Source organism: Tachysurus vachellii, chromosome 17 (genome assembly GCF_030014155.1).
Source record: "Tachysurus vachellii isolate PV-2020 chromosome 17, HZAU_Pvac_v1, whole genome shotgun sequence".
Classification (NCBI taxonomy): Eukaryota; Metazoa; Chordata; class Actinopteri; order Siluriformes; family Bagridae; genus Tachysurus; species Tachysurus vachellii.
This window is the reverse complement of record NC_083476.1, coordinates 22253742-22278473: the sequence shown is the minus strand read 5'-3', so window position 1 is coordinate 22278473 and position 24732 is coordinate 22253742. Positions and strand designations below refer to the sequence as shown.

At 40.8% G+C, this 24732-nt stretch overlaps 2 protein-coding genes and 1 pseudogene across 2 annotated transcripts in view; 1 reads left to right on the top strand and 2 right to left on the bottom strand.

The window, feature by feature from the left end:
* Positions 1-13065: 13065 nt before the first annotated feature.
* LOC132860427 (uncharacterized) lies at positions 13066-13955 on the top strand (annotated as a pseudogene).
* A 2641-nt stretch (positions 13956-16596) lies between these two features.
* Positions 16597-19927, bottom strand: LOC132860188 (glutaredoxin domain-containing cysteine-rich protein 2). Its single transcript, XM_060891300.1, has 3 exons — positions 19431-19927; positions 18561-18773; positions 16597-16793 (listed from the first exon to the last, which is right to left on the bottom strand). Exons 1-3 carry the CDS (start codon positions 19740-19742, stop codon positions 16599-16601), a joined length of 720 nt encoding a protein of 239 aa, XP_060747283.1. The 5' UTR covers positions 19743-19927; the 3' UTR covers positions 16597-16598.
* Positions 19928-24371: 4444 nt separating this feature from the next.
* The window catches only part of plac8l1 (PLAC8 like 1), a 2767-nt gene continuing 2406 nt past the window's right edge, over positions 24372-24732 (bottom strand). Inside the window, exon 3 of the mRNA XM_060891707.1 lies at positions 24372-24732. This exon is cut by the window's right edge and continues 350 nt beyond it. The gene's annotated coding sequence lies outside the window, so the exon portion shown is untranslated.

Below are 24732 nucleotides of genomic sequence, written 5' to 3'. Positions count from 1 at the left end.
ATTCCAGGAGAAGTCTGTGAACTTTGCTAAGGCAAAATTGGATTCTTTGAAACCAGCAAGAGAACAAATGTCAGCGGACTGGTCAGGTGTTTACACAGTCCGGGAAAATGAGACAAAAAAGAGACTTTATTTATAAAACCAGTCCAAACCATGTGGAAACACTGGACATGTTATTCGTATTATTTTAGTGAATATAATTCGGTTGAGTGACAGATGATTGACTTCCTGTCATTGGAAATTTGTATATTTCACATGAGCTTTGATTCCAATGGACAGAAACTGCAGATAAAGACAGAGTGTAAACACAGGGGCAGGATTTAACAACCATAATGCAGATAAAAGTACACGCATATTAAATTCACAGTGTAAATCCTGTTAAAGTGAAAGCATGTACAAAAAGCACAAACTAATCCCTACAGGTCCCGGATCTTAAAGCTGGAGTGCTGCACTTCATGTGAATAAAGAAAACAATTAACTTCAGATCAGCCGTTAAAGCTCGCTTGTTATCACACAATGATCCGGTTTATGTCAGAAAAGAATATATTTCAACATATGAACAAGAGAGAAAGAGAGAAAGAACTGAACAAATCCCAGATAAATCCTCTTCATCTTCATCTCGATCACACAGCACAAAAATCCCGACACTTTTATTTTTTCTCAGGTTCAGAAATGTTTTTTAAATATAAATCACACATATGATGAACGTCTGAAACGGAGCATCGTTCATCCTTCAGCTGATTTCTGTTCTTCATTAATCAGATTATATCTGACCTTAAGCACAAGCTTTAAATCCAGCACGGTTCTGTTCTGACTTAAAGATGACGATCTTCCTATGATACCGTAATCCACACTGACATTTCCTTCTAAAATCACAACAGCCTTTAATAATGAGTCGAAACAAAAATGCACAAAAACATCATGATGTAGAACGATGAGTGTTAGAGCAGTGACCAGGTCGTGCACAGGTTCACTAGGTTGTGCACAGGTTCAGAAGGTCGTGCACAGGTTCAGAAGGTCGTGCACAGGTTCAGAAGGTCGTGCGCAGGTTCAGAAGGTCGTGCACAGGTTCAGAAGGTCGTGCACAGGTTCAGAAGGTCGTGCGCAGGTTCAGAAGGTCGTGCACAGGTTCAGAAGGTCGTGCACAGGTTCAGAAGGTCGTGCACAGGTTCAGAAGGTCGTGCACAGGTTCAGAAGGTCATGCGCAGGTTCAGAAGGTCGTGCACAGGTTCAGAAGGTCGTGCACAGGTTCAGAAGGTCGTGCGCAGGTTCAGAAGGTCGTGCACAGGTTCAGAAGGTCGTGCACAGGTTCAGAAGGTCGTGCACAGGTTCAGAAGGTCGTGCACAGGTTCAGAAGGTCGTGCACAGGTTCAGAAGGTCATGCGCAGGTTCAGAAGGTCGTGCACAGGTTCAGAAGGTCGTGCACAGGTTCAGAAGGTCGTGCACAGGTTCAGAAGGTCGTGCACAGTTTCAGAAGTTCGTGCACAGGTTCAGAAGGTCGTGCACAGGTTCAAAAGGCTGTGCACAGGTCCAGTAAGAATTCTTTATCCACTGATTTGTGATGATATTAAAAATAATAAATATCAGAAGAAAAATAAGCACAATGTGTGGATTGCATCTACTGCTGTTTTGTCACAGTTGTATGTTGTTATATAATAAAGAAGACAACCGTATGCTCTAAAAGATTATTTATGTATTCATGTATTAATTGAAGTACTGAATAAACACTTTGGCAGTAGGGACATGGCTATGAGAAGGTGGTGTTTATTCCCAGGGGCTGTGCTATTGTTCTGCTGGATTAAAAATGTAATGGAGGAAAAGATCTCTATCTTATACGGTGATATTCATGGTGTGATTATGATGTTCTGTCTGTCTAATGGATTAATGTTTAAATATCACAAAGTCCTCAAGGAGCGATCCTACAAAACAGCCTCCAGATGAGGTTTCACCCGTGACCTTGTATGACCTTGTGGAAAGAGCATTGATCTTTCAAAAGAAAGGATTCTCAAAGGAAAGTTAAAGAGAGGTGGTTTTGATGCGTTTCAAGATCGGATCTCTCAGGCAAGATTGGACCAGGATCTGGACTCTGTAACTGAGGAGTTATTGCTCTTAGCAGAGCGCTATCTCTTCCTCAGACAGGAGTCAGCATGCTGCTCTCATTATTAAAGCGATAAGAACAACAACATGCAGGATGTTTTTTCCTTAGAAAGGCATCGGAGTGGGAAGATTGGAGATGCTCCTCTTCCAAACCATGCAGTTGGGAAAAGCATCTTATGTGTCTGTTACATGAATCCTCAGAAACGGCCGACGTCTGGCTGTCATGACAGTTTTAAGAAGTGAATAAAATAAAAAAAGCTTTTCTCAAAAGAAATTTCTCTAAGTCGTCATCACGTGTTTTCTGGCCACAGACGCACTAAACACTTAGTGTGTGAAGACCACGCTAATATCAACAACTCTCAGCTCTGCCACATCTCCAAGCCTCAGGCTGTAGACATCACGTGATGCAGCTCACATCAGGTCCAGAATTCCAGCAGCAGTAATATTTGGAATTATAAATGGTGTTATTTTTATAGTTAGGCAATAATAATAAAAATAATTAAGCTAGAGCTCAGAATTCAGAATTCAGATGCAATGGCTTACTGATTTGTTAGGGGTTCTAGATTATGGTGTAACTAGCGTTTCTCCTAGTGGTCAAACAAGAGAACTTCAGCAAACGCTAATTAGTGTCCATTAGCTTAATGGAAGTTAATGTTATCGGTTGTTCTCAGCGTTGTGCAGAGACTGGAAACACCTAGTGGAATGAAAACTGCTAAATCTGCACAATTTTAACAAGTGAGCAAGTTAATCTACTGCTCATGGTGATCTAGCTAGGGATGTAACTACATCGGTAGGGTGTTAATGTGTCGTTGAAGCTGTGATGGAAAAAGAAAGAAACACACACACACACATATACACACACACACACACACACACACACACACACACAGTATATTCTCAAACGTAAACGGAAACCAAGTCGAATGCTGAAACATTTTTATTTGGTACCAATTAAAAATTCAAACATCTTATTAAACGTTATCTTTAATCGTCAAGCATGTGTCAGAGAACTCGACAAGCAGCGATGTTTCATGGTAATAAAAGGTACAAACATACAGCAGGTTCATTTTAAAATAACTGACGCTGGCAAAAGTATTTTACACATAACCCACCATCTGTCACTCAATATCTATGAAAACGTTTAGAAATATATTAAGTGGAGCCTTAAAGGCATTTTCCCACATTAGCATTTCAAAAAATCCACAATCTTCATAGAGCCGAGAGCCCAAACATACAACACACCGTTTGCTCTTTATTATTTCGGCACCTTGTGAGTTTATTGTCGTGTTAAATCTGCAGTCTTGTTTGCCTGAAGGTTTCAAACACCACTTAACACATGTGAAGAGAAATGAAGCGGTTCTGTCGCTCCAGCAGCTGAATAAAGCCAAATAAATCTCCACGTAAGTCAACTGGCATCCTGACTCCACAGCAGGGGAACAAATAATTGCTTTTTTAGTTTCCAGTGTTAGGTTTCATGTCACAAGATTAATTCAGTGGTGAGGGAAAAGGACCTCAGAGCTAGACAGATTCATTCAGCACTCTTTAACCAGGGCAGCAGTTTATTCAGCGCTGTGAGAGCAGGAGAGAACTTTAAGAACCTAAAGACCTTTAAGTGGCAAATCCTGAGTCTTATGTCATTATTTTACTGCCAAATGTCTGGACAGTTGATTCAGTGAGCAGGATTCATTCAGCTGGAGTTTGCTCTGGTCCAGTTGGAAAGTGTTCATACAGTATGCTAAAATCTATACAGCCTGATTGCTTGTTCCTGAAAATGTCACTTCTCTAGAAGATGAATTCTCTCTCTCGTTCTCTCTCCCACTCCTGCTCCTGCTGTTTCCTGAGCTCCCAGTACTCCTGACCCCTTCTGCTCTTCAGACCTGCCTGATCCATCATGATGCTCTACTTCTGATTGAAGGGTCTCACTGCTGCTGCTGCTGATGTTCCACATGGATCCTGGAGATACATGGGGTTGCTGTGGATAGAACCTCTTAGAGACCATGGAGATGACTCAGTGATGAGTTCTTCAAAACTTTAACATCTTCATGTTAGAACTAGAATAAATCTCCACAGTTCTAGAAGAAGAATAATTTATAATCCCACTCTCAGTGTTTATAATGGTTTATAATCCCACTCTCAGTGTTTATAATGGTTTATAATCCCACTCTCAGTGTTTATAATGATTTATAATCCGACTCTGTGTTTATAATGGTTTATAATCCCACTCTCAGTGTTTATAATGATTTATAATCCGACTCTGTGTTTATAATGATTTGTTATTCCACTCTCAGTGTTTATAATGATTTATAATCCCACTCTCAGTGTTTATAATGATTTGTAATCCCACTCTCAGTGTTTATAATGATTTATAATCCCACTCTCAGTGTTTATAATGATTTATAATCCCACTCTCAGTGTTTATAATGATTTATAATCCCACTCTCAGTGTTTATAATGATTTATAATCCCACTGTCTGGTGTTTATAATGGTTTATAATCCCACTCTCAGTGTTTATAATGATTTATAATCCCATTATCTGTGTTTATAATGATTTATAATCCCACTCTCGGTGTTTATAATGATTTATAATCCCACTGTCTGGTGTTTATAATGATTTATAATCCCACTCTCAGTGTTTATAATGATTTATAAGATCACTCTCAGTGTTTATATTTGATTAATAAACACTCTCTCTGGGGTTTATAATGATTTATAATCCCACTCTCAGTGATTATAATGATGTATAATCCCATGATTTGCCATTGTCAGTATTTTTGATTCAAAATGGTGGCTAATAATCTCTGGTGTGCAACGTCATGAAAGTTCCTCAGCTTTGATTTGAAACACCAGACTAAAGACTAGTTTAATAAAGTCAACATGTATCATGGTGCAGAATCATCATCATTCTGCAGACATTATCTGAAAGAAGTTCTCAGACTCGCTGCTCCTCCTGCCCACTTTAAAGGGATTAGGCTGAAAAAGGCCACAGAACTTTAGATATTACACCATTAAACCTTTGGGCCTTTCAACTATTTTAGATTTTTATTAAATTCACGTAAATTTATTTCACAAGATCATCACAATGATGACCACCCAAAACCACACAATTTAGAAGACAATAAATATGATTATGATGAGTTCCCCATTTGTTTGACAATTTTTCAGTTCAATTGAACTTATTTCTATAGCACTTTTAACAATTCCCCGTCGTCTCTAAGCAGCTTTACAGAAGTATTGAAACAGAAGAGAGAGAAAAGGAAATAAATATATAATAATAATGAGAAAAATAAATAAGTGAATATATACAATGAAAGTTTAAAATTAATTTAAAAAAGATTAACTTTAGTATAAAACACTAGATATCTATCACTATCCCTAATGAACAAGCTGGAGGTGACGGCGGTGAGGAAAACCTCCCTGAGATGATAAGAGGAAGAAACCTTGAGAGGAACCAGACTCAGAAGTGAACCTCATCCTCATTTGGGTGACACTCTACAGTAAATAGTGTAAATGTAAATAATGTCCTTTCTACAACAGTTTATAATAGTGCAGCCGAGAGCTCCTGAGGAACTAATGGGTCATCATAAACTCTGAGTTCAGCACAGACCTGATTGCTGATAAACACCAGAACATACAGCTGACTGACACAACATTGGTTCAGAAGAAGACATGACGTCTCCGGGTGGCTTCATACACAACAATCCCATGAGACACTGGGTGTCCATGAAGATCAATCTCTGGCAGGGTGACCACCGGGAGACGAGACTCTAAAGTGCTTTATAGGTTAATAATAGTATTTTATAATCAATGTAAAACTTGACTGGAAGCCAATACAATGATGATAAGATAGAGGTGATGTGTTCATATCTTCTGGTTCTAGTTAGGACTCTAGCTGCTGTGTTCTGGACTAACTGGAGCTTGTTTATGCTCCTACTGGAACATCCAGACAGTAAAGCATTACAATAATCCAACCTAGAGGTAACAAATGCATGAACTAGTGTTTCTGCATCATGTAATGACATCATATTTCTTATCTTAGCAATATTTCTGAGATGAAAGAAGGCTAACATTGTGCTATTATTTATGTGAGCTTCAAATGAGAGACCGGTATCAATAATCACACCGAGGTCTTTTACTGCTGAAAAAATGGCAAATATCTTCCAGTAAATATTTCAAAAGCAACCAAAACATTTTATCTTACTATATATTTATTTCTATGTGCTCCCACCTGCCTGATCTTCTAGAGTCCTACAGGACCAAGAGCATCTCACAAACACTCTTATCTCATCTCCCCTCCTCTGCTCAGACTGTAGAAATAGAAAGCAGTCCTCAGATGTCAGGGACTGCTGGTGAGAGTCCGATCTGTCTGAGTGATGGCTGTATGGTTGCTCTTCTGATCTGATTTGGCTGATGGAGATGGAGTCAAGCTCATGGATGAATAACTTCAGATGCTAAATGCAGAACTAATAACGTTCATCACATGGCAGATGTGGATTACTCACACTTACAGTTTCTATGGCAATTTCATATCATATAAATAATGATTACATAATTATTACATAACAACTACACAAAAATCATGGATCATGGATCATGTGCAGAACATGAACAGGGAATCTGATGTTAACGAACTCATCTGAAGGAATACCGATAAAGAACCTGCTGATGTTGTCACTGAGCTCTGCGCTCTGAACATTTAATGTGCTATGGACTTTTTAATAGACATTTTTCATTATTTACCAAACAGAATAAAATATTATTCATGTTATTGATCTTGAAGAGGAAATACACACTTTACTCCATATACACTTTATTTTATGGTAAATCAAATATTTTTTTTCTTCTGCTATGTGAAGAACAAATTTCACTGTGCTGTAATGTATATGTCACAAAATAAAGGCTTCTAGGCTTCTATTTATTCTCCTCTAATCTCTCAGGAACGAGGTGTTTGTCATCAGCAAGAACTGAAGCTCTTGACTTGTTACTGCTAAACTTTATGCATTGTGCTGCTGCTGCCACTTGATTGGCTGATTAGATAACTCCATGGGTAATGAGCACTCGTACAGGTATTCTTATTAATCTTCACTAACGTGATAATTGATTTTCTGATAACAGGTGAAAGACTAATTGAAACAGCAATTCTTCACTTTTATCTTGTTTTTCCCAGTAGTCAGTGACCAGAGCTCACACACGTAAGAGTGACACGTAAGAGTGAGGAATCTTTCATTTGTCAAAGCAAGGCTGGGGATCAAAACCTGGAACCTCCACCATCACAATCTCCATTATCGCTAAGATAAAGCCCCAGGTAATGCAGACCTGTTAATATAACTGTAATAAAGAAGAAATATATAAAATAATCACACCAAAAAAAACGGAAAGCTGTGTGCTTACTGTGTATGTGTGTGTACAGTATGTGTGTATATAGTTTATATGGTGTGTGCATGTCTGTACAGTGTGTATGTGTGTGTCTATACAGTGTATGTGTGTGTATACAGTGTATGTGTTTGTGTATACAGTGTAGGTGTATTGTGTATACAGTGTATGTGTTTGTGTATACAGTGTATGTGTATTGTGTATACAGTGTATGTGTTTGTGTATACAGTGTATGTGTGTGTATACAGTGTATGTTTATTGTGTATACAGTGTATGTGTTTGTGTATACAGTGTATGTGTATTGTGTATACAGTGTATGTGTTTGTGTATACAGTGTATGTGTATTGTGTATACAGTGTATGTGTTTGTGTATACAGTGTATGTGTTTGTGTATACAGTGTATGTGTGTGTGTATACAGTGTATGTGTATTGTGTATACAGTGTATGTGTGTGTATACAGTGTATGTGTGTGTGTATACAGTGTATGTGTGTGTATACAGTGTATGTGTGTGTGTATACAGTGTATGTGTATTGTGTATAGTGTATGTGTATTGTGTATACAGTGTATGTGTATTGTGTATACAGTGTATGTGTATTGTGTATACAGTGTATGTGTTTGTGTATACAGTGTATGTGTATTGTGTATAGTGTATGTGTTTGTGTATACAGTGTATGTGTTTGTGTATACAGTGTATGTGTTTGTGTATACAGTGTATGTGTATTGTGTATAGTGTATGTGTTTGTGTATACAGTGTATGTGTATTGTGTATAGTGTATGTATATTGTGTATAGTGTATGTGTTTGTGTATAGTGTATGTGTGTTGTGTATACAGTGTATGTGTGTGTTACTTTTGAGTGCTGTGCTTTGTATTGTGAAGTTTGGTTTCTTCTCTGGAGGCTGCAGACAGAGAACCATTCAGAGGTTCAAGAGGTTCTCTATCAGGTCCTGATGGATTCAGTCTGTTCAGAGATCTTAATCCTCTGAGTGATGAAGTGAGAGAAGACACAGTATAGTAAAGGGAGAAGTGTTCATTGTTCAAACTCCAACACTCTTGACGATCACCTCTCTGTCTGTATCCACCTGCTGTCTGCCAAACCATTAATGCACAAATCCCTTCATTGTCTAATTGAATAATTCATTATAATCGGAATCCCTGACCATTAGGAGCTCCTGCACGTCTCTTTGTCTTTCCAAAGGAGTTAGAGGCAACAAACACTTTTATTCCATTCGCTCAATACTCATCATTATTATTTGCTCTAAGCTCAACAAAACATACAAAATCCTTTCATTACCCCAACAGCCAAAAGCCATCGATGGTGCTGCAGTCTGATAGGCAGATGGTCCACTCAGAGAGCCACGGTGCAGCACAGGAGGCACTTATCTTTAACACACATCAGGAAGCCTGAGATGGAGGAAATGGCAATTAACAGACCACTGGGCAGAGCTCCAGTTCATACCAGCAAGCCAGAGAGAGAGAGAGAGAGAGAGAGAGAGAGAGAGAGAGAGAGAGAGAGAGAGAGAGAGAGAGAGAGAGAGAGAGAGAGAGAGAGAGAGAGAGAGAGAGAGAGAGAGAGAGAGAGAGAGAGAGAGAGAGAGAGAGAATAGCCACATCAGCTCATGATTACTGTACTGGAGAGAGAAGACAATTAAAAATTAAATGGGAAGCTTTTCACTGGAGGTTACACATTCATTTGTCTGCTTGTGTTACATCAAAGATTGAGATAGAGTTTGGCATGAAATAGTTAGAGGTGTAAGACACGTCTTCTCATGCAATAAGTGCACTCTAACTGGACAGACTCCGGCATTTAAAACCAGGATAAGTGATTTTTCTCTTTAATTTATTATAAAGCGGTGTAACAGTGTTGAAAGTGCACTCTACTGACACCTAGTGGCTGAGGGTATTGACGTGTTTACATAAAGCTGGACACTTGATTTACATTGTTTGCAGAGCTAAAGAATAAGACACAGCAGGCTGAGCTGGAATATGACACCCAGGTGATATCATACAGTTTGACATGGCGTTTATTACACACAACAACACAATCCAAAAAAAGTGTTTTATTCCTCTTATCCCACAGCCATTTGACAACCATTACGATTTTAAATTCATACTTTTTAGTTACATTATGAAGTTACTGACGTGACATAAAGTGACGTGACATACAGCTAAGTACTGTGATCCATACTCAGAATTCGTTCTCTGCATTTAACCCATCCAAAGTGCACACACACACACCGTGAACACACACACAGCAATGAACACACACACACACCGTGAACACACACACAGCAGTGAACACACACACACACACACCGTGAACACACACACAGCAGTGAACACACACACACACCGTGAACACACACACAGCAGTGAACACACACACACCGTGAACACACACCCGGAGCAGTGGGCAGCCATTTATGCTGCGGCACCCTGGGAGCAGTTGGGGGGTTCGGTGCCTTGCTCAAGGGCACCTCAGTCGTGGCCGGCCCGAGACTCGAACCCACAACCTTAGGAGTCAAACTCTCTAACCATTAGGCCACGACTTCCCCGGGTTTTCGTACATCCCACATATTACAAGCCTTGGGTCAGAGCGCAGGGTCAGCCATCGTGCGGCACCCCTGGAGCAGGTGAGGTTAAGGGCCTTGCTCAAGGACCCAACGTAGATGTATCAGCAGCTTGTGGGCTTGAACCCATTAGGAACCCAGCACCTTGACCGCTGGACCATCACGTCCTCACTGTACACCCAAGAGACAAGTTTACATTATAGAAGCTATAAACATCCTCTCCATCACCAGTCTCTCTCTCTCTCTCTCTCTCTCTCTCCTCAAATGAATAAGATTAAAAGTTTATTCAAACAGACTTCCAGCTCTGTTAATCTGCTGTATTCTGTAAATAAACCACAGTATATAAATGATTTAAAAATCAGTTCTTGTAGGTGTTTAACACGATATTAATCACCTTACCAATTTTTATAAAGTACATTTTTTATGATTAGACCTACAAACTTTTCATACATTAGATAGGGCTTATTACTGTCAAGAATTATTTGTATCAAAACAAAAAACACTCCTGTGAACTAAATAATTATCTCCAACATTTTCTGGCAAATTTCCCAAAAGTGCATCTTTGCCTAAATTAAACCCTGCTGCAGTTATGAGCTCATTAAAAGAAGCTCAAGTAAATCGCCTGAAAATCACAGAGCAGAATCTGATCAGACGTCTCTGAGGACAAATGTATGAATCTGTGGCATGGGGGTCAGGAAGAAAGAACATGCTGAACAAGTACAGGTAATGAGTCCAATTTATCTCTCTTTCAGCTGCACTTCACTGTAATCACTGACAATTCCTCTGATTTATTCTCTCCATCTTCGGGCCTCCATCAAGACCTGTTTCAAAAAAATCACAACTTACCGTCTGCTCACTTCTTTATTCAAAGTTACAACCACCTTAAATGCTTCAAGACAGATCTCATCACTGAAGTAGCATGGGGTGTGATGGGGCACGATGGGGTGTGATGGGGCAGGTTGGGGCATGATGGGGCAGGTTGGGGCTTGTTGGGGCATGTTGGGGCATGTCAGGGTGTGTCGAAGTTTCCAGTTACATTTATGTATTTGTCCTTTATCCAAAGCAACTGACAGTCATCGTATTTTTTGCACAGCTGAGCAGCTGATGGATAGGAAGTTGTGTTTTGGTGGTTCATGACCTTCCATTGGGTCGTCCAACATCTTATCCTCTGAGCTACCACTGTTCCAGAGTGTGTGAGGGTCTGTAACAGTGTGTTGGGTGTGTGAGGACTCCTCTACACACACACACCTCTTCACACACACTCCTCCTTAGAGACACACACACCACTCCTCACACACACACATGCTCCTTTTCACGCAGACACACACCTCCACACACATACACCTGATCACACATACGCTCCTCCTCATAAACGCACACGCTCCTCCTCATACACACACACACACACACCTCCTCACACACACACTCCTTCTTAGAGACACTCACACCACTCCACACACACACACACACTCCTTTTCACGCAGACACACACCTCCACACACATACACCTGATCACACACACGCTCCTCCTCATAAACACACACGCGCACTCTCACGCACACACTCCTCACACACACACACGTTTTCTTCTCACATGCACACTCCACAAACACACATACTTCTCCTCACACACATACACATACACATTCCTTCACAAACACACACCTCCCCACACACTCATTACACATACACTGCTGACACACACATGCTACTTGCACACACATGATCCTCCTTACACACACACACTCCTGATGATAACACCTTAACACGGTCCAGTCGTTAATTATTTGCTCAAACTGCTGTGTGTTTATTCATTAAATCCTCAGTACAGCTGGAGACAAACAGATCACTGTATCAGTCGTACTTGTGAAGTGAAAGCAGGTGTGAACGTCTTTAACATGAAAATAAATAAATCTCCCTGAAGCAGATATGATTCCTGTGTAACTCCTCATAAGGCTCTTCATTTCAACTGTCTGGTCTTCATTAGTGTAGAACCGTCTGCCAAAGCAGTTTTGCTGGTATTAGACTTAGGCCAAGTCTCCTGAGAGGTGATTAATCTTATGAGGAGCAGTGAGCTGACTGGGGCAATTCTGGCCACCTGGGGGTTTAAGGTTATTGGTTTACTCCTGCATATGTACACGATTTGTTTAGATTTGGGTTCTGAGTGTTTAGAGATGAGATATCTCTGATTTTACAGAATGTTTTTAACAGATTTACACATCAGCTAAACGACACATGATTATATTAAAGACTCAGATTAAACACATGATGTATTTAAGGTCTAGATCATTTGCATGGTAGTGCAAATAAAAATATTCTGCAATATTATGCTTTTGTACAATATACAGCAGCAGTAGTGTGTGTAACATATACGAACGATGTGATGACTGACAGTTCTAATAATGCAGTACTTATAGATATGAAGCAGGGAAAATAATTACAATGTCTTAATAATCTTACATTTGGTTTGTTGTATCGTTCTAAAGATAAATAGTGGATGATCTCGACTAGACTCGAGACGTTATTGTTTGAATAGACGTCCGAGTTTCGTGTTTCAGTCTCATACACGTTCAGCTCCAGCTTGATTTCCAGATCAGCATGAAGCTGTTCATGAAGATTCAGAACGTAAAGAGCAGAAATCCAGGAGCTGAAACACAACAGATTGAACTCATGGTGCAGGACAGCAGTGATTCTCTCTTCTATTATTAATGACTTCTGGTTCCATAAACTCAAGTCAAGAAGCTTTTATTGTGTTGCCAATTACACTTCATACATCACTTCCTGTGCTTGAATCGTTTCCCGCCGGTTTCGTGCCTGTCTCAGTGACTAAATTATACTGTTTTTATTTTCTCTTTTTGGTTAATATTTTATGTTGTCGCTTTCGTTTGTTAAATTCTTTACTTTTCTATTGCAGTTCATTTTATTCCTGCTTTTTTTGTTTCCTGTCTTCAAACAGCTAGAGGAGGAAACGCTCTTCAGGTCTTTTTAAAATTACAATCTGATTAAATTCAAAGGTACGTAATCGTATAGAATGGCAAAGGTTCAGCTTGTCCAGTGTGTGAGCTGCAGCATGTTTAGTAATTCTTCCTCCGTCATTAGCGTTAATATTAGTTGTGATAAGTGTGTGTTAGTTAGCTCTCTAACGGAGAAGATCTCAGCTTTAGAGGTGCGCATCCAGACACTAGTGAGGGATAGTGATCGTAGTGTAGTTTCTGTAGGGGAAAATCTGGATGCTTTAGCCGGAGTTAGAAACCCTTCAACTCCGGCATTAGAGCCTTCACTGCTGGGCGAATGGGTGTCAACTCTGTGGCATAGTCGCAAAGCTAAAGCTAACGCTAAGGCTTGCCCACGGGAGCGCCACTCCTCTCCACTTCACAAGTCTAACAGGTTTGCTCTCCTCAGTGAAGCGCCCGCTGAGAAACCTGAAAGAGCTCTGGTTATAGGAGACTCCATCTTAAAGCATGTGAAATGAGCTCAGCCATTAGGGGCTCCAGCAGCACTGGTTAGGTGTGTTCCTGGAGCCAGGGCGCCAGACATAGCAGGTAATCTTAGGGTGTTTGGCAAGCATAGGTACTCTGAGGCAGTTTTCCATGTAGGAGCTGACGATATACGACTTCGTCAGTCAGAGATTACTAAGAGTAATATTGTAGAGGTGTGTAAATTAGCGAAGGCGATGTCCGATGCTGTAGTATGCTCCGGCGCAATCTCAATGTGGCGTCGCGATGTAGCTGACAGCAGGTTATGGTCACTGAACTGCTGGATGTCCAGGTGGTGCTCTGAAAACAATGTGGTAATTGGAGCACTTTTGAGGGCAAGGTTGGCCTGTTAGGACGGGACGGTGTCCATCTCACTCGTGAAGGTGCTGCTCTCATTTCTTTCAGCATAACACATAGTTTATTAACAGGCCTAGTTAATCGGTGACAATCCAGAGCCAGGGCCAGGGAGCAGACAAGCAGGCTAATCTGACCGTCTGCTAGCTGCAGTGAGTCGTCACCCAGGGTTCACAATATAGAGACTGTGTCTGTTTCCCGACTATAAACACTCAGAAAAAAATTTTTATGTCCCTTGGTGCAGTTATTCATAAACATTGCACTGGCTTCTACTGTTATGCTGATGACACGCAACTATATACAGTAAGTCAGATGCGAGTCACAAGCTTAATAAGATTGAAGATTGTGTGAAGGACATCAGACGGATGCTTACTAACTTCCTCCTGCTTAATAGCTGAATAGCTTTTCTTAGGTAAAGGAGCAGATCTGGAGGTTTCATGGTCATAGAGTGTTTGGTGAACTGGGATGTCTGGATGTTGTCTCCTTAACACCCTCACAAATCGCTCAGGTTTGCAGACTGTGGAGTTGTGGGACGCTTTACATCCCAGGAAGCCCTCATGTCTGTGTCACCTTCTGGCTCTAGACTTTTAGTTATGCTGTCGTAGCTAGTATTGATGGAGTCCCTGTCTGCACATAATTTACATTGTCCATCACCTGATTACAGTCATACCTAACAATTTTCTCTCTCTCTCTCTCTCTCTCTCTCTACTCTGCCACTCTCTGCCACTCTCGAGCTCCCAGTTTCCCGAGTTCCTAGTCTGATTGTCTCTTCTTACTGAGCTACTTCGTCAATCTTGATGTTCTACCCCTGGTTGGAGTCTCATCGCCCGGTCACCCTGCCAGAGATTGAGATGCATTGTAAGCGAGTGTCTCATGGGATTGTTGTGGATGGAGTTGCCTGGAGACTGTCATGCCTTCTTTAAACCAATGTTGTGTCAGTCAGCTGTATGGTCTGGTCTTTATCGGTGATCATCTGAAGACTTTGACAGGAAGGATGTGTGTGTGAGGGGGGGTGTGGTGTGAAGCATGTGTGTGAGGGGTGTGAAAGGTGAAGAGTGGGTGTGAGATGTGTGTGTGAGGGTGGTGTGGGGTGAAGCTTGTGTGTGAACCAGACAGTGAAGCAGCTGCAACCTCGAACTAAACAGAGTTTATAATCTTGATCGTGTGTGTGTCTGTGTGTGTGTGCATGTGCATCTGTGTGTGTGTGTGCATGTGTGTGTGCATCTGTGTGTGTGTGTGTGTGTGTGTGCATCTGTGTGTGTGTGTGCATCTGTGTGTGTGTGTGTGTGTGTGTGTGCATCTGTGTGTGCGTGTGTGTGTGTGTGTGCATCTGTGTGTGTGCATGTGTGTGTGTGTGTGTGTGTGTGTGTGTGTGTGTGCATCTGTGTGTGTGTGTGTGTGTGTGCATGTGTGTGTGTGTGTGTGTGTGTGTGTGCATCTGTGTGTGTGTGTGCATGTGTGTGTGCATGTGTGTGTGTGTGTGTCTTGGATTTTTGTGTCTTGAACATTTTCACTGTGTCTAATTAACTCCTGCTATCAGACACTGGAGTGAAGACGGATCTCAGATTAACGCTGGAGATGTTAATGATAATCTCGATACTTTAATTGAAGACAACGACAGATTTATTTGCTATTAAGTACTATTTCGATTACAAGGATAAATTGATGGTAATTAGTCCAGACAGAGCAGTAAACAAACGCTGATTAACAGGAAAGTGACAGGAAAAGAAATCACTCAGTGTGAGTTGTTTACATCCGTAATGATCTGGATTATAAATTCATAACAGCATCACAGTTCATCAGCGTTCTGAGGTTTGTATAATCTCTAGCTTTAAAACATCATCATATGTTACGAGGAGAAAAAAAAAGTATTATTGTATAAAATTATTATTGTATAAAACGTCCAAAAAAACGACAACGACGCAAAATCCAAACCGAGTAACACTCCGTCAGATTAAAAACATGAGCAAAAAGGTTTCATCTCACAGATCAAGCAAAAATCTTCTCTTTTAGATCCAGTAGATTCTCAGTAGATCAGTAGATTCTCAGTAGATCAGTAGATTCTCAGTAGATCAGTAGATTCTCAGAGGATCCAGTAGATTCTCAGTAGATCAGTAGATTCTCAGAGGATCCAGTAGATTATCAGAGGATTCAGTAGATTCTCAGTAGATCAGTAGATTCTCAGTAGATCAGTAGATTCTCTGAGGATCCAGTAGATTCTCAGAGGATCCAGTAGATTCTCAGAGGATCCAGTAGATTCTCAGTAGATCAGTAGATTCTCAGTAGATCAGTAGATTCTCAGTAGATCAGTAGATTCTCAGAGGATCCAGTGCTCCAGAGATTTCCTGCTTCTGATCTTTATTTTCTTTATTAAATAAAGTGTAAACGAGTTACTTGTTGCTTCACGTCTTTCTTCCTCTGTTCCTGTTCCTCTTCCTCCCACCTACTCCGTGGTCCATTTTGTCACAAAATGATTCAGATGATTATTTGTGAAAGGATAAGTGTTGATTTTACAGTTGAGTTTCTTTCTTTCTGAGATTTCACATTAATTCAAATCCTCAAACTCGTCTGTGTTAAAGATTTTATTCTTTACGAATCTCCCAAAGGGAAATAACAAGATACACAAAGCACATGAAGAGAACACAGACATAAAAGATTGTATTTTATTTATCAGACAAATTCTGTCCATCATGTCTGTGCTGGTCAGTTGTTGACTTGTGTAGTATCTAAACGTTTACTGAACACAGGACTGAACACAGGACTGAACACAGGACTGACACGGCTCTAATCCGTGCGGATCGCAGGCCGGGCAGCGTAACTCACGGATCGACTCGTTAAAGCGGTTTGCCAACATGGACAGTTTACTGCCATGACACTGAGAACACGGGGCTGAACCCGAACCTCCACACTGCTCACAGCCACCTGCCTCCTGCAGGGTGAAAGAAAGAGGGGGTAACTGCACATATCACAGGGGTAACTGCAGGGGTAACACATATCATAGGGGTAACTACACATACCACAGGGGTAACGACATATATCACATGGGTAACTGCACATATCACAGGGGTAACTACACATATCACTGGGGTAACTACACATATCACTGCGGTATGTATCACATATGCATATATCACAGGGGTAACTACACATATCACAGGGGTAACTACATATATCACAGGGATAACTACACATATCACAGGAATAACTACACATCACAGGAATAACTACACATATCACAGGGGCAACTACATATATCATGGGGTAACTACATATATCACAGGGGTAACTACACATATCACAGGGGTAACTACACATATCACTGGGGTAACTACACATATCACAGGGGTAACTACACATATCACAGGGGTAACTACATATATCAAATGGGTAACTACACATATCACTGTGGTAACTACACATATCACTGGGGTATGTATCACATATACATACCCTAGTATGTATGTATCACATATACATATATCACAGGGGTAACTACACATATCACTGGGGTATGTATCACATATACATACCCCAGCATGTATGTATCACATATACATATATCACAGGGGTAAGTACACATATCACAGGGGTAACTACACATATCACACATGGGTAACTAGGGGTAAGTACACATATCACACATGGGTAACTAGGGATAAGTACACATATCACACATGGGTAACTAGGGGTAAGTACACATATCACACATGGGTAACTAGGGGTAAGTACACATATCACACATGGGTAACTAGGGGTAATTACACATATCACACAGGGGTAACTAGGGGTAAGTACACATATCACACATGGGTAACTAGGGATAAGTACACATATCACACATGGGTAACTAGGGGTAAGTACACATATCACACATGGGTAACTAGGGGCAAGTACACATATCACACATGGGTAACTAGGGGTAAGTACAAATATGTCAATTAAATGTCAGATCTGATCTGAACTCAAAAACAAAAAACAAATCCAGACTGTCATTATTAAAGGCACCGCTGTGTTTAATTACAATCTAATGACAATGAAATCAGATTGTTTATGTATTTTGTAAACCCTTCATGAGATTGGACAAAAATGTCTGTTGAGGGAGTTTCATAATGAGCTGTTGGAGACCTGACGCATGGCTTTATGAACAGGTATAAAACTCAGCACCTAAATGTTCTTCAGCCTTTATAACGATCAGTCAGTGGTGTCTCCATCTGGAGTGGACCAAGATCTTCACTTGTTGGTCAGATCCTCCAGGATTTCACAGAGATATTCAGAGAATCAGATTATCATGATTTCAGTTCTGATCTCTTTCAAACTGGTGTTTTGCAGGAAATATTTCGGTCCATTTTTCTACAGCGATCCCAAATGATTCGGCTCAAAGCTTCACTCATTCACACAATATGTGATTTGTTTTATATGTAAATGTTGGTTATTTTTCTGAAGGCTGCCTGTAACTGTACTGTGCTCCTGTAATCCTATACTACTCAGTCATTCTGTCTAAGTGGGAGGGGCATACTCTCTCCCTCCTGTCAATCACAATGAAACTAGCCAGTTGTGTGTGGTCTGTGATCTCCTGTATGTAGAAGAGTGTGTTATTCTGCCCTGCAATGCACCATGAGCATAAGACTGTAGCTGATCTCTGTCACATGATCTGAGGACAGAATTAAATCGACAATAAACTAGGAAAAAGAATCACCTCTTCTTTAGGAGCATGATGTCGTTCCTCCTTACGGGTGCTTTTTGTCCTGTGTCTCCCTTTAGATCTGGTTTCACGGCCTGGAGAACCCTCTCGTCCTTCTCCTTGACCGTGAAGGTATCTTACGCCACCGTCGACCTTTTTACTAGGAGATCGGATGATCTTCAGGTTGCTGGTATAGATGATGATCTTTTCGAAGTCTAAAACCGCCGCCTGAAGGAATCCAGCAAACACACAGACACAAAGCGTATTATTAATAAATGGAATAAAAGGAAAGCAGTTACACAAAAGGTTCTTTGAATCTGTTTGAATCTGTTGCTATAAATAATAAAAGCCACGAATAAAGCACAAAGCTCCTTTGAGAGAAACCAGACAAAGAACGTCTGTCACGATGAGTTAGATTTGCTCGGCTGCAGACGTACCGCACAAGCGCCACAGCACAACTTTATGACTGACACTGTAATAATCCTAAGCACAATTACATACAAAAGCCATTTTCTCAGCAGTCATCTCTGACTCTTTCTCCATTTTAATACATTTCACTTGTCTTGAACAATCTCTGTGTCAAAGAGAAGAAAAGCTCAAAAGCTTATATCTTATATCATAATCTTTTTATATTCAGTTCATGCTAATAAATAAAACTCACAAATAAATCTGTTTAAAAGCTTGTAGAATGTTCTGGAGACCTCGTGTATATAAATAGACCGTCTTTGAGGGGAAAAAACTTTTATATCCATCAGAAACATCAATTATGTAACACTAGAGGTAGAGGAGGAAAGTGCTAGAGATTATGTTGCTAAGATAACACACACACACACACACACACACAAATGCTCGATAAAACTCTCACGCTGTGTGATCAGGACTTACCTTTTCATCTTCTTGGTCACTAGATGTTAAAGGTCTGAAGCCGCTCACTGCACGGTACACGTTAATGCGCTGGGCTATAAGACCTGTAGGAGGATCTCCATCGTGACCCTGAACGTCCTTGAAGCTGCACAGCTGCTCCACGTCCAGGTGTTGAGGGATCTTTGTGTGGATGAAGCTGTGAGGATACTTCTCCTCAGGACTATCCAGCTCTTGGCCGTCCTCATAGACGTGCTTCAGAACTCGGCCGCTGTACGACGAGGCCAGCTTGAACCTCACCTTCCTCGGCCCTGTCATCTTCGAGCTCTCCTCCATGTTTTTGATGTTATGCGCCTGGCTTGAGAAGTTTGAACCCCCTGCCACGGATGCTGACAGTCTGGTGTAGAGAGTCGTTCATTCTTCACCGGCTGCTGAATTATTCAGCACTTCAGCTCAGGTGCGGAACAACAGACACAGAAACCGAGACCTTCTGCTTTCATCAAATAATCATGGTTGAAGTATCTCAGCGGGAACGTTTCAGCACGTTTCAGTCTCCTGAAGCACATTTTTCTCTTTCTGTGTGTGTGTTAGAAAGTGGACGTGTGAAGTTTAGCACTTTGGCATCAGCAGTTCTATTATTTCTTTCTTTTCAGCCATTTTATGCTTCGTAGAATTTCCACACAATTTCAGCATTAGAGGAAAGGCAACAAACAGCACATTAGTTTGGATGTAATCCAGCATCAATCTGGTAATTATCTCTGCAGATGACTGTTAGTGCCTTCAACAACCTACTAAGTTGTTTTGTCTCTTTTGTGTGTTTGGGCTTATTGTGAAATCAGTCGTGTGTGAAATTGTTTTTCTTGCTTCCAAGTTAAAGGATCGTTTGATGTGTCGAGCCTCCGGATAATGAGTTAAATCATTATTAAAACACACACACTTGTCTTTATCTTTATCTGAGTTTGCACTCTGTGTGCGTTCACTAGGAGTAATAATGAGGATTATTATTATCAGTAATGAACACAGTGAGCTGTTCACCTTCACTCTTTTACTCGAGACAAGAGAGACTTCATCTGTGTGATACAATATGTTTTGTCCTCCTGAGTAAAAGATGTAATAAAGGGTCATTATCAGTAAATGTTGGCAAACGTAAATCATTTTGCGCTGGAGTTTTGTGCACTAAATCCATTCATTCATTCATTCATCTTCTACCGCTTATCCGAACTACCTCGGGTCACGGGGAGCCTGTGCCTATCTCAGGCGTCATCGGGCATCAAGGCAGGATACACCCTGGACGGAGTGCCAACCCATCACAGGGCACACACACACACACACACACACACACACACACACTCATTCACTCACGCAATCACACACTACGGACAATTTTCCAGAGATGCCAATCAACCTACCATGTATGTCTTTGGACCAGGGGAGGAAACCGGAGTACCCGGAGGAAACTCCCGAGGCACAGGGAGAACATGCAAACTCCACACACACAAGGTGGAGGCGGGAATCGAACCCCGACCATGGAGGTGTGAGGCGAACGTGCTAACCACTAAGCCACTGTGCCCCCCTTCCATTCATTCATTTATTTCTAAAATTAATAGAATCTATTTTCTGTTGCAGGCCTTAAAGGATTAAAAATAACTCAATCTGACAGCATCCTGCTGCGTAAGAAAGAGAACTAATACTACTGATTACTGAACACCTCTCAGGATTATTATTATTAAACACGAGAAGGTCTCAGCAGAACAGGAGCAATGTGATGTGTCAGACTGAGATCATAGCATATTAATTACACACACACACACACACACACACACACACACACACACAGAAAATCTGACACTTCCAGAGTTCACTTGAGTGTAGTCGAACTCTGCAGACTCAAATGAACAGTAAGTAAATCAGCACTGACATTTTCTGTATCTTCTCTGGCAGATTTGCTGACAGCTAAATGATAAGTTGTGGTCTTGGGCTCTGGCGTGTGTATGGAAAGTGTGTGTGTCCTGGTGTTAACCCTCAGAAATGACAGTGTGGATCAGCTCACAGCATGAGACTCTAAAACTCTGTGTGCTTTATGTTTTTTCTTCTTTCTTCATAGGATGCAGTGAACCTGCTTCCTGCTAAACATTTCAACAGCACAACATCTGTAGAGATCCGGATCAGTGAACCGACAGGAAACCGGACCGAGAATCGGCTTTAACCATAACATCAGACCGATGAATGTTGAAGAGTCTTGAGTGTTTTTGAGCTTCTACGTCTTGACTGGTGTTAGTGAAAGAGTCGTGGTTACAGATACGCAGGTCTGAGGAATTATTTCTTTACTATCTATACAAAACTTATATCGTTTATATAATGACATTCATTCATTCATTCATCTTCTACCGCTTATCCGAACTACCTCAGGTCACGGGGAGCCTGTGTCTATCTCAGGTGTCATCAGGCATCAAGACAGGATACACCCTGGACGGAGTGCCAACCCATCACAGGGCACACACACACACACACACACACACACACACACACACTCTCATTCACTCACGCAATCACACACTACGGACAATTTTCCAGAGATGCCAATCAACCTACCATGCATGTCTTTGGACCGGGGGAGGAAACCGGAGTACCAGGAGGAAACCCCCGAGGCATGGGGGGGGGATCATTACGTTATACTAAACTATAGCTTAATAACAGGATGGAATACATTATTGCAGGACCTTGTAGGGTTTCATGCTGCTGAGGCAAAGCTCTTAGAGTCATTAATTAAGAGTGTGTCACTGTTGCTCAGGGGAAAACTAAAATAGCAGCAATCTGCATGACCCGAACAACACCAAACGAATCCAGAAGGATGTTCCCACACCAGGTTCTGGACTTTCTCAAGTTCTCACGTGATTTTAATGAGATGTTTAATAAGATGCTGAAATCTCTAAAACTTTCATGGTTATCTTCTCTTTCCAGACTTTAACTAGAACACTGTATGCTTTATCATCTTCTAATGCTGTTTTTTTTTTACTAAAAGGATTGAATCCAGAGTTCAGGTCCTGCCCCTGATGCTAGCACCTCGGTGTGAAGGGAGTTTAATAAAATTCTAGACTTTTTTATATTAATCTGCGCACCGTGAGCCGTGTTGGGATTCATCAGTGTTGCTGAAAGCTCCAGCAGAGCCGAGGCTCAGAGGGCTGAAGAGATGAACACCTTGTTTTTACACATCATGTTCTGAATAATTCAGAACTCTGTGTGTACGAGGTGTATGCTTGGGCCGAGCATTTCTGATGCTTCTGCTTCTCTTTTCACCTCAGGAGGGACTAATGCTTTCTGAAACACTTCTAGATCACTGCAGCACCAAGACCTGTAACTACAACTGTAAAAATAATCTGAAACCTAACTGTAGCTGTGACTGTCATCGGAACTGTAAAGTCCTGACTGATGAACATGTACAAGCACTGTGTATGTTATTGCTGTTTTTAATTTGTAATTTGTTTTGTGTGTGTGTATGTGTGTGTATGTGTATGTGTGTGTCTGTGTGTGTGTGTATGTGTATGTGTGTATGTGTGTGTGTATGTGTGTGTATGTGTGTATATGTGTGTGTATGCGTGTGTATGTGTATGTGTGTGTATGTGTGTGTGTATATGTGTTTGTGTGTGTATATGTGTGTGTATATGTGTTTGTGTGTGTATATGTGTGTGTATATGTGTTTGTGTGTGTGTGTTTGTGTCTGTGTGTGTGTGTGTGTGTGTGTGTGTGTCTGTGTCTGTGTGTGTGTGTGATATATCTTTAAATCTCTGAGCTTTCTTACAGAGTTTGGTGCTGAATCTATTCCTTTATAAGCTGAAATATAAATAGAATTGAAGAGGGAAGTTACACAACACTCCTGTGTAGGAAAAGCAGCATTTGTCTTCCTCAGGTTTGCTAACACAGCATCGTCTTTCTACACGTCTCAGTCCTGAACACTCTCATGACCAAATTCACACAAATTAAACTACATGCAAATGAACATTCATGAAAATCTCAAACTGGTTAAAAATAAATGATTATTGTGTAGATTTCGAGCTGTATGTTAAACTTTAACTCATTAAAGTTACTGATGAAAGGAATTTCTGAAACGTATTAAAGAAGAAACAAATGTGTTGATTTTTTCAAACAGAGTGACATTGAGTTTGATATTGTGTGAATTCTGACTTCCTGAAGAAACAAACCTCAGACCTACAGAGGGAGTGATGAGTACTGACCACACACACACACACACACACACTCCTCAACACACACACAATCCTCCACACACGGACACACAAACACACACACACACACACACACACACACACACACAGTAATTGATTCCCTCATGCCTCTCTCTCTCTGACAGTTTCTGCTGCTGACTATCAGGAATCTCCGTCATTCTCTCTGGACTTCTGGGTTGTTGTTTTTCCTCCAGAAGCTCTTACATCCTCACACACATCCTGCTGTTCTCACTTTATCTCAAACTCAAACCGTTCCACTGTAAACTTTACTCACCTGCTGAAATAAGCATCATGTGCATCCTGATATCATGAAATGTTGATGTTAAGTATTTTGGAGTCTCATCTCCACCTTTGCTCCAGTTTCAGTTCCAAAACATTTCTTCCACACAGATGTTTGTATGTTCAGAGTAAATGTTGATATCAAACCCATTTCTGCTCTCTGAGATGCTTTGAGTGTTTGTTCATCTAAAAAGCAGCTCAGATTTATCTTCAACACTAAAATAAGATCATCAACAGAGGGAAAAACACAGGTCTAAAACACACTGAAAGAACGACAGAGTCCTGATTTATTTTAGATCAGACTCACAGACACGACATCAGATGAGTCTTTATACTGAGTGTTCAGACTCTGATGGATTTGACTGAACTCCAGTCTTCAGGATTTCATACAAACTTGTGGACTTAAGTAAAAAATGTCATTAAAGCAAAATACAGACAAAACAAATATGAAGAAATTATTTTATTTTAGTCCAGAAAGGAGATGTGTGTGTGTGTGTGTGTGTGTGTGTGTGTGTGTGTGTGTGTGTGTGTGTGTGTGTGTGTGTGTGTGTGTGTGTGTGTGTGTGTGAGCCTTCACTTGAACACACACAGCTGGTTGACTTTATACGTTATATATAACATTCTGAAATCTAGAAAACGTCCAATTTAACTTCTTGATTCTTCAGATTACTGAGTGACTGAACAGCTGATTGTCTGCTGATTACATTCTGCATTTATAATAGAATTTATTTAGACATGTAGACTAAAGATAAAACAGGATCAGATGTCACCACGTCACCACATCACCACGTCACCACGTCACCACG

Coding starts and splice junctions, on each gene's coding strand:
- LOC132860188 (XM_060891300.1), bottom strand. CDS start 19,742: ATGGAGGAGAGCTCGAAGATGACAGGGCCGAGGAAGGTGAGGTTCAAG. Junction 18,774..19,430: donor GTGACCAAGAAGATGAAAAG/GTAAGTCCTGAT, acceptor GGATTCCTTCAG/GCGGCGGTTTTAGACTTCGA. Junction 16,794..18,560: donor ATCATGCTCCTAAAGAAGAG/GTGATTCTTTTT, acceptor TTCACCCTGCAG/GAGGCAGGTGGCTGTGAGCA.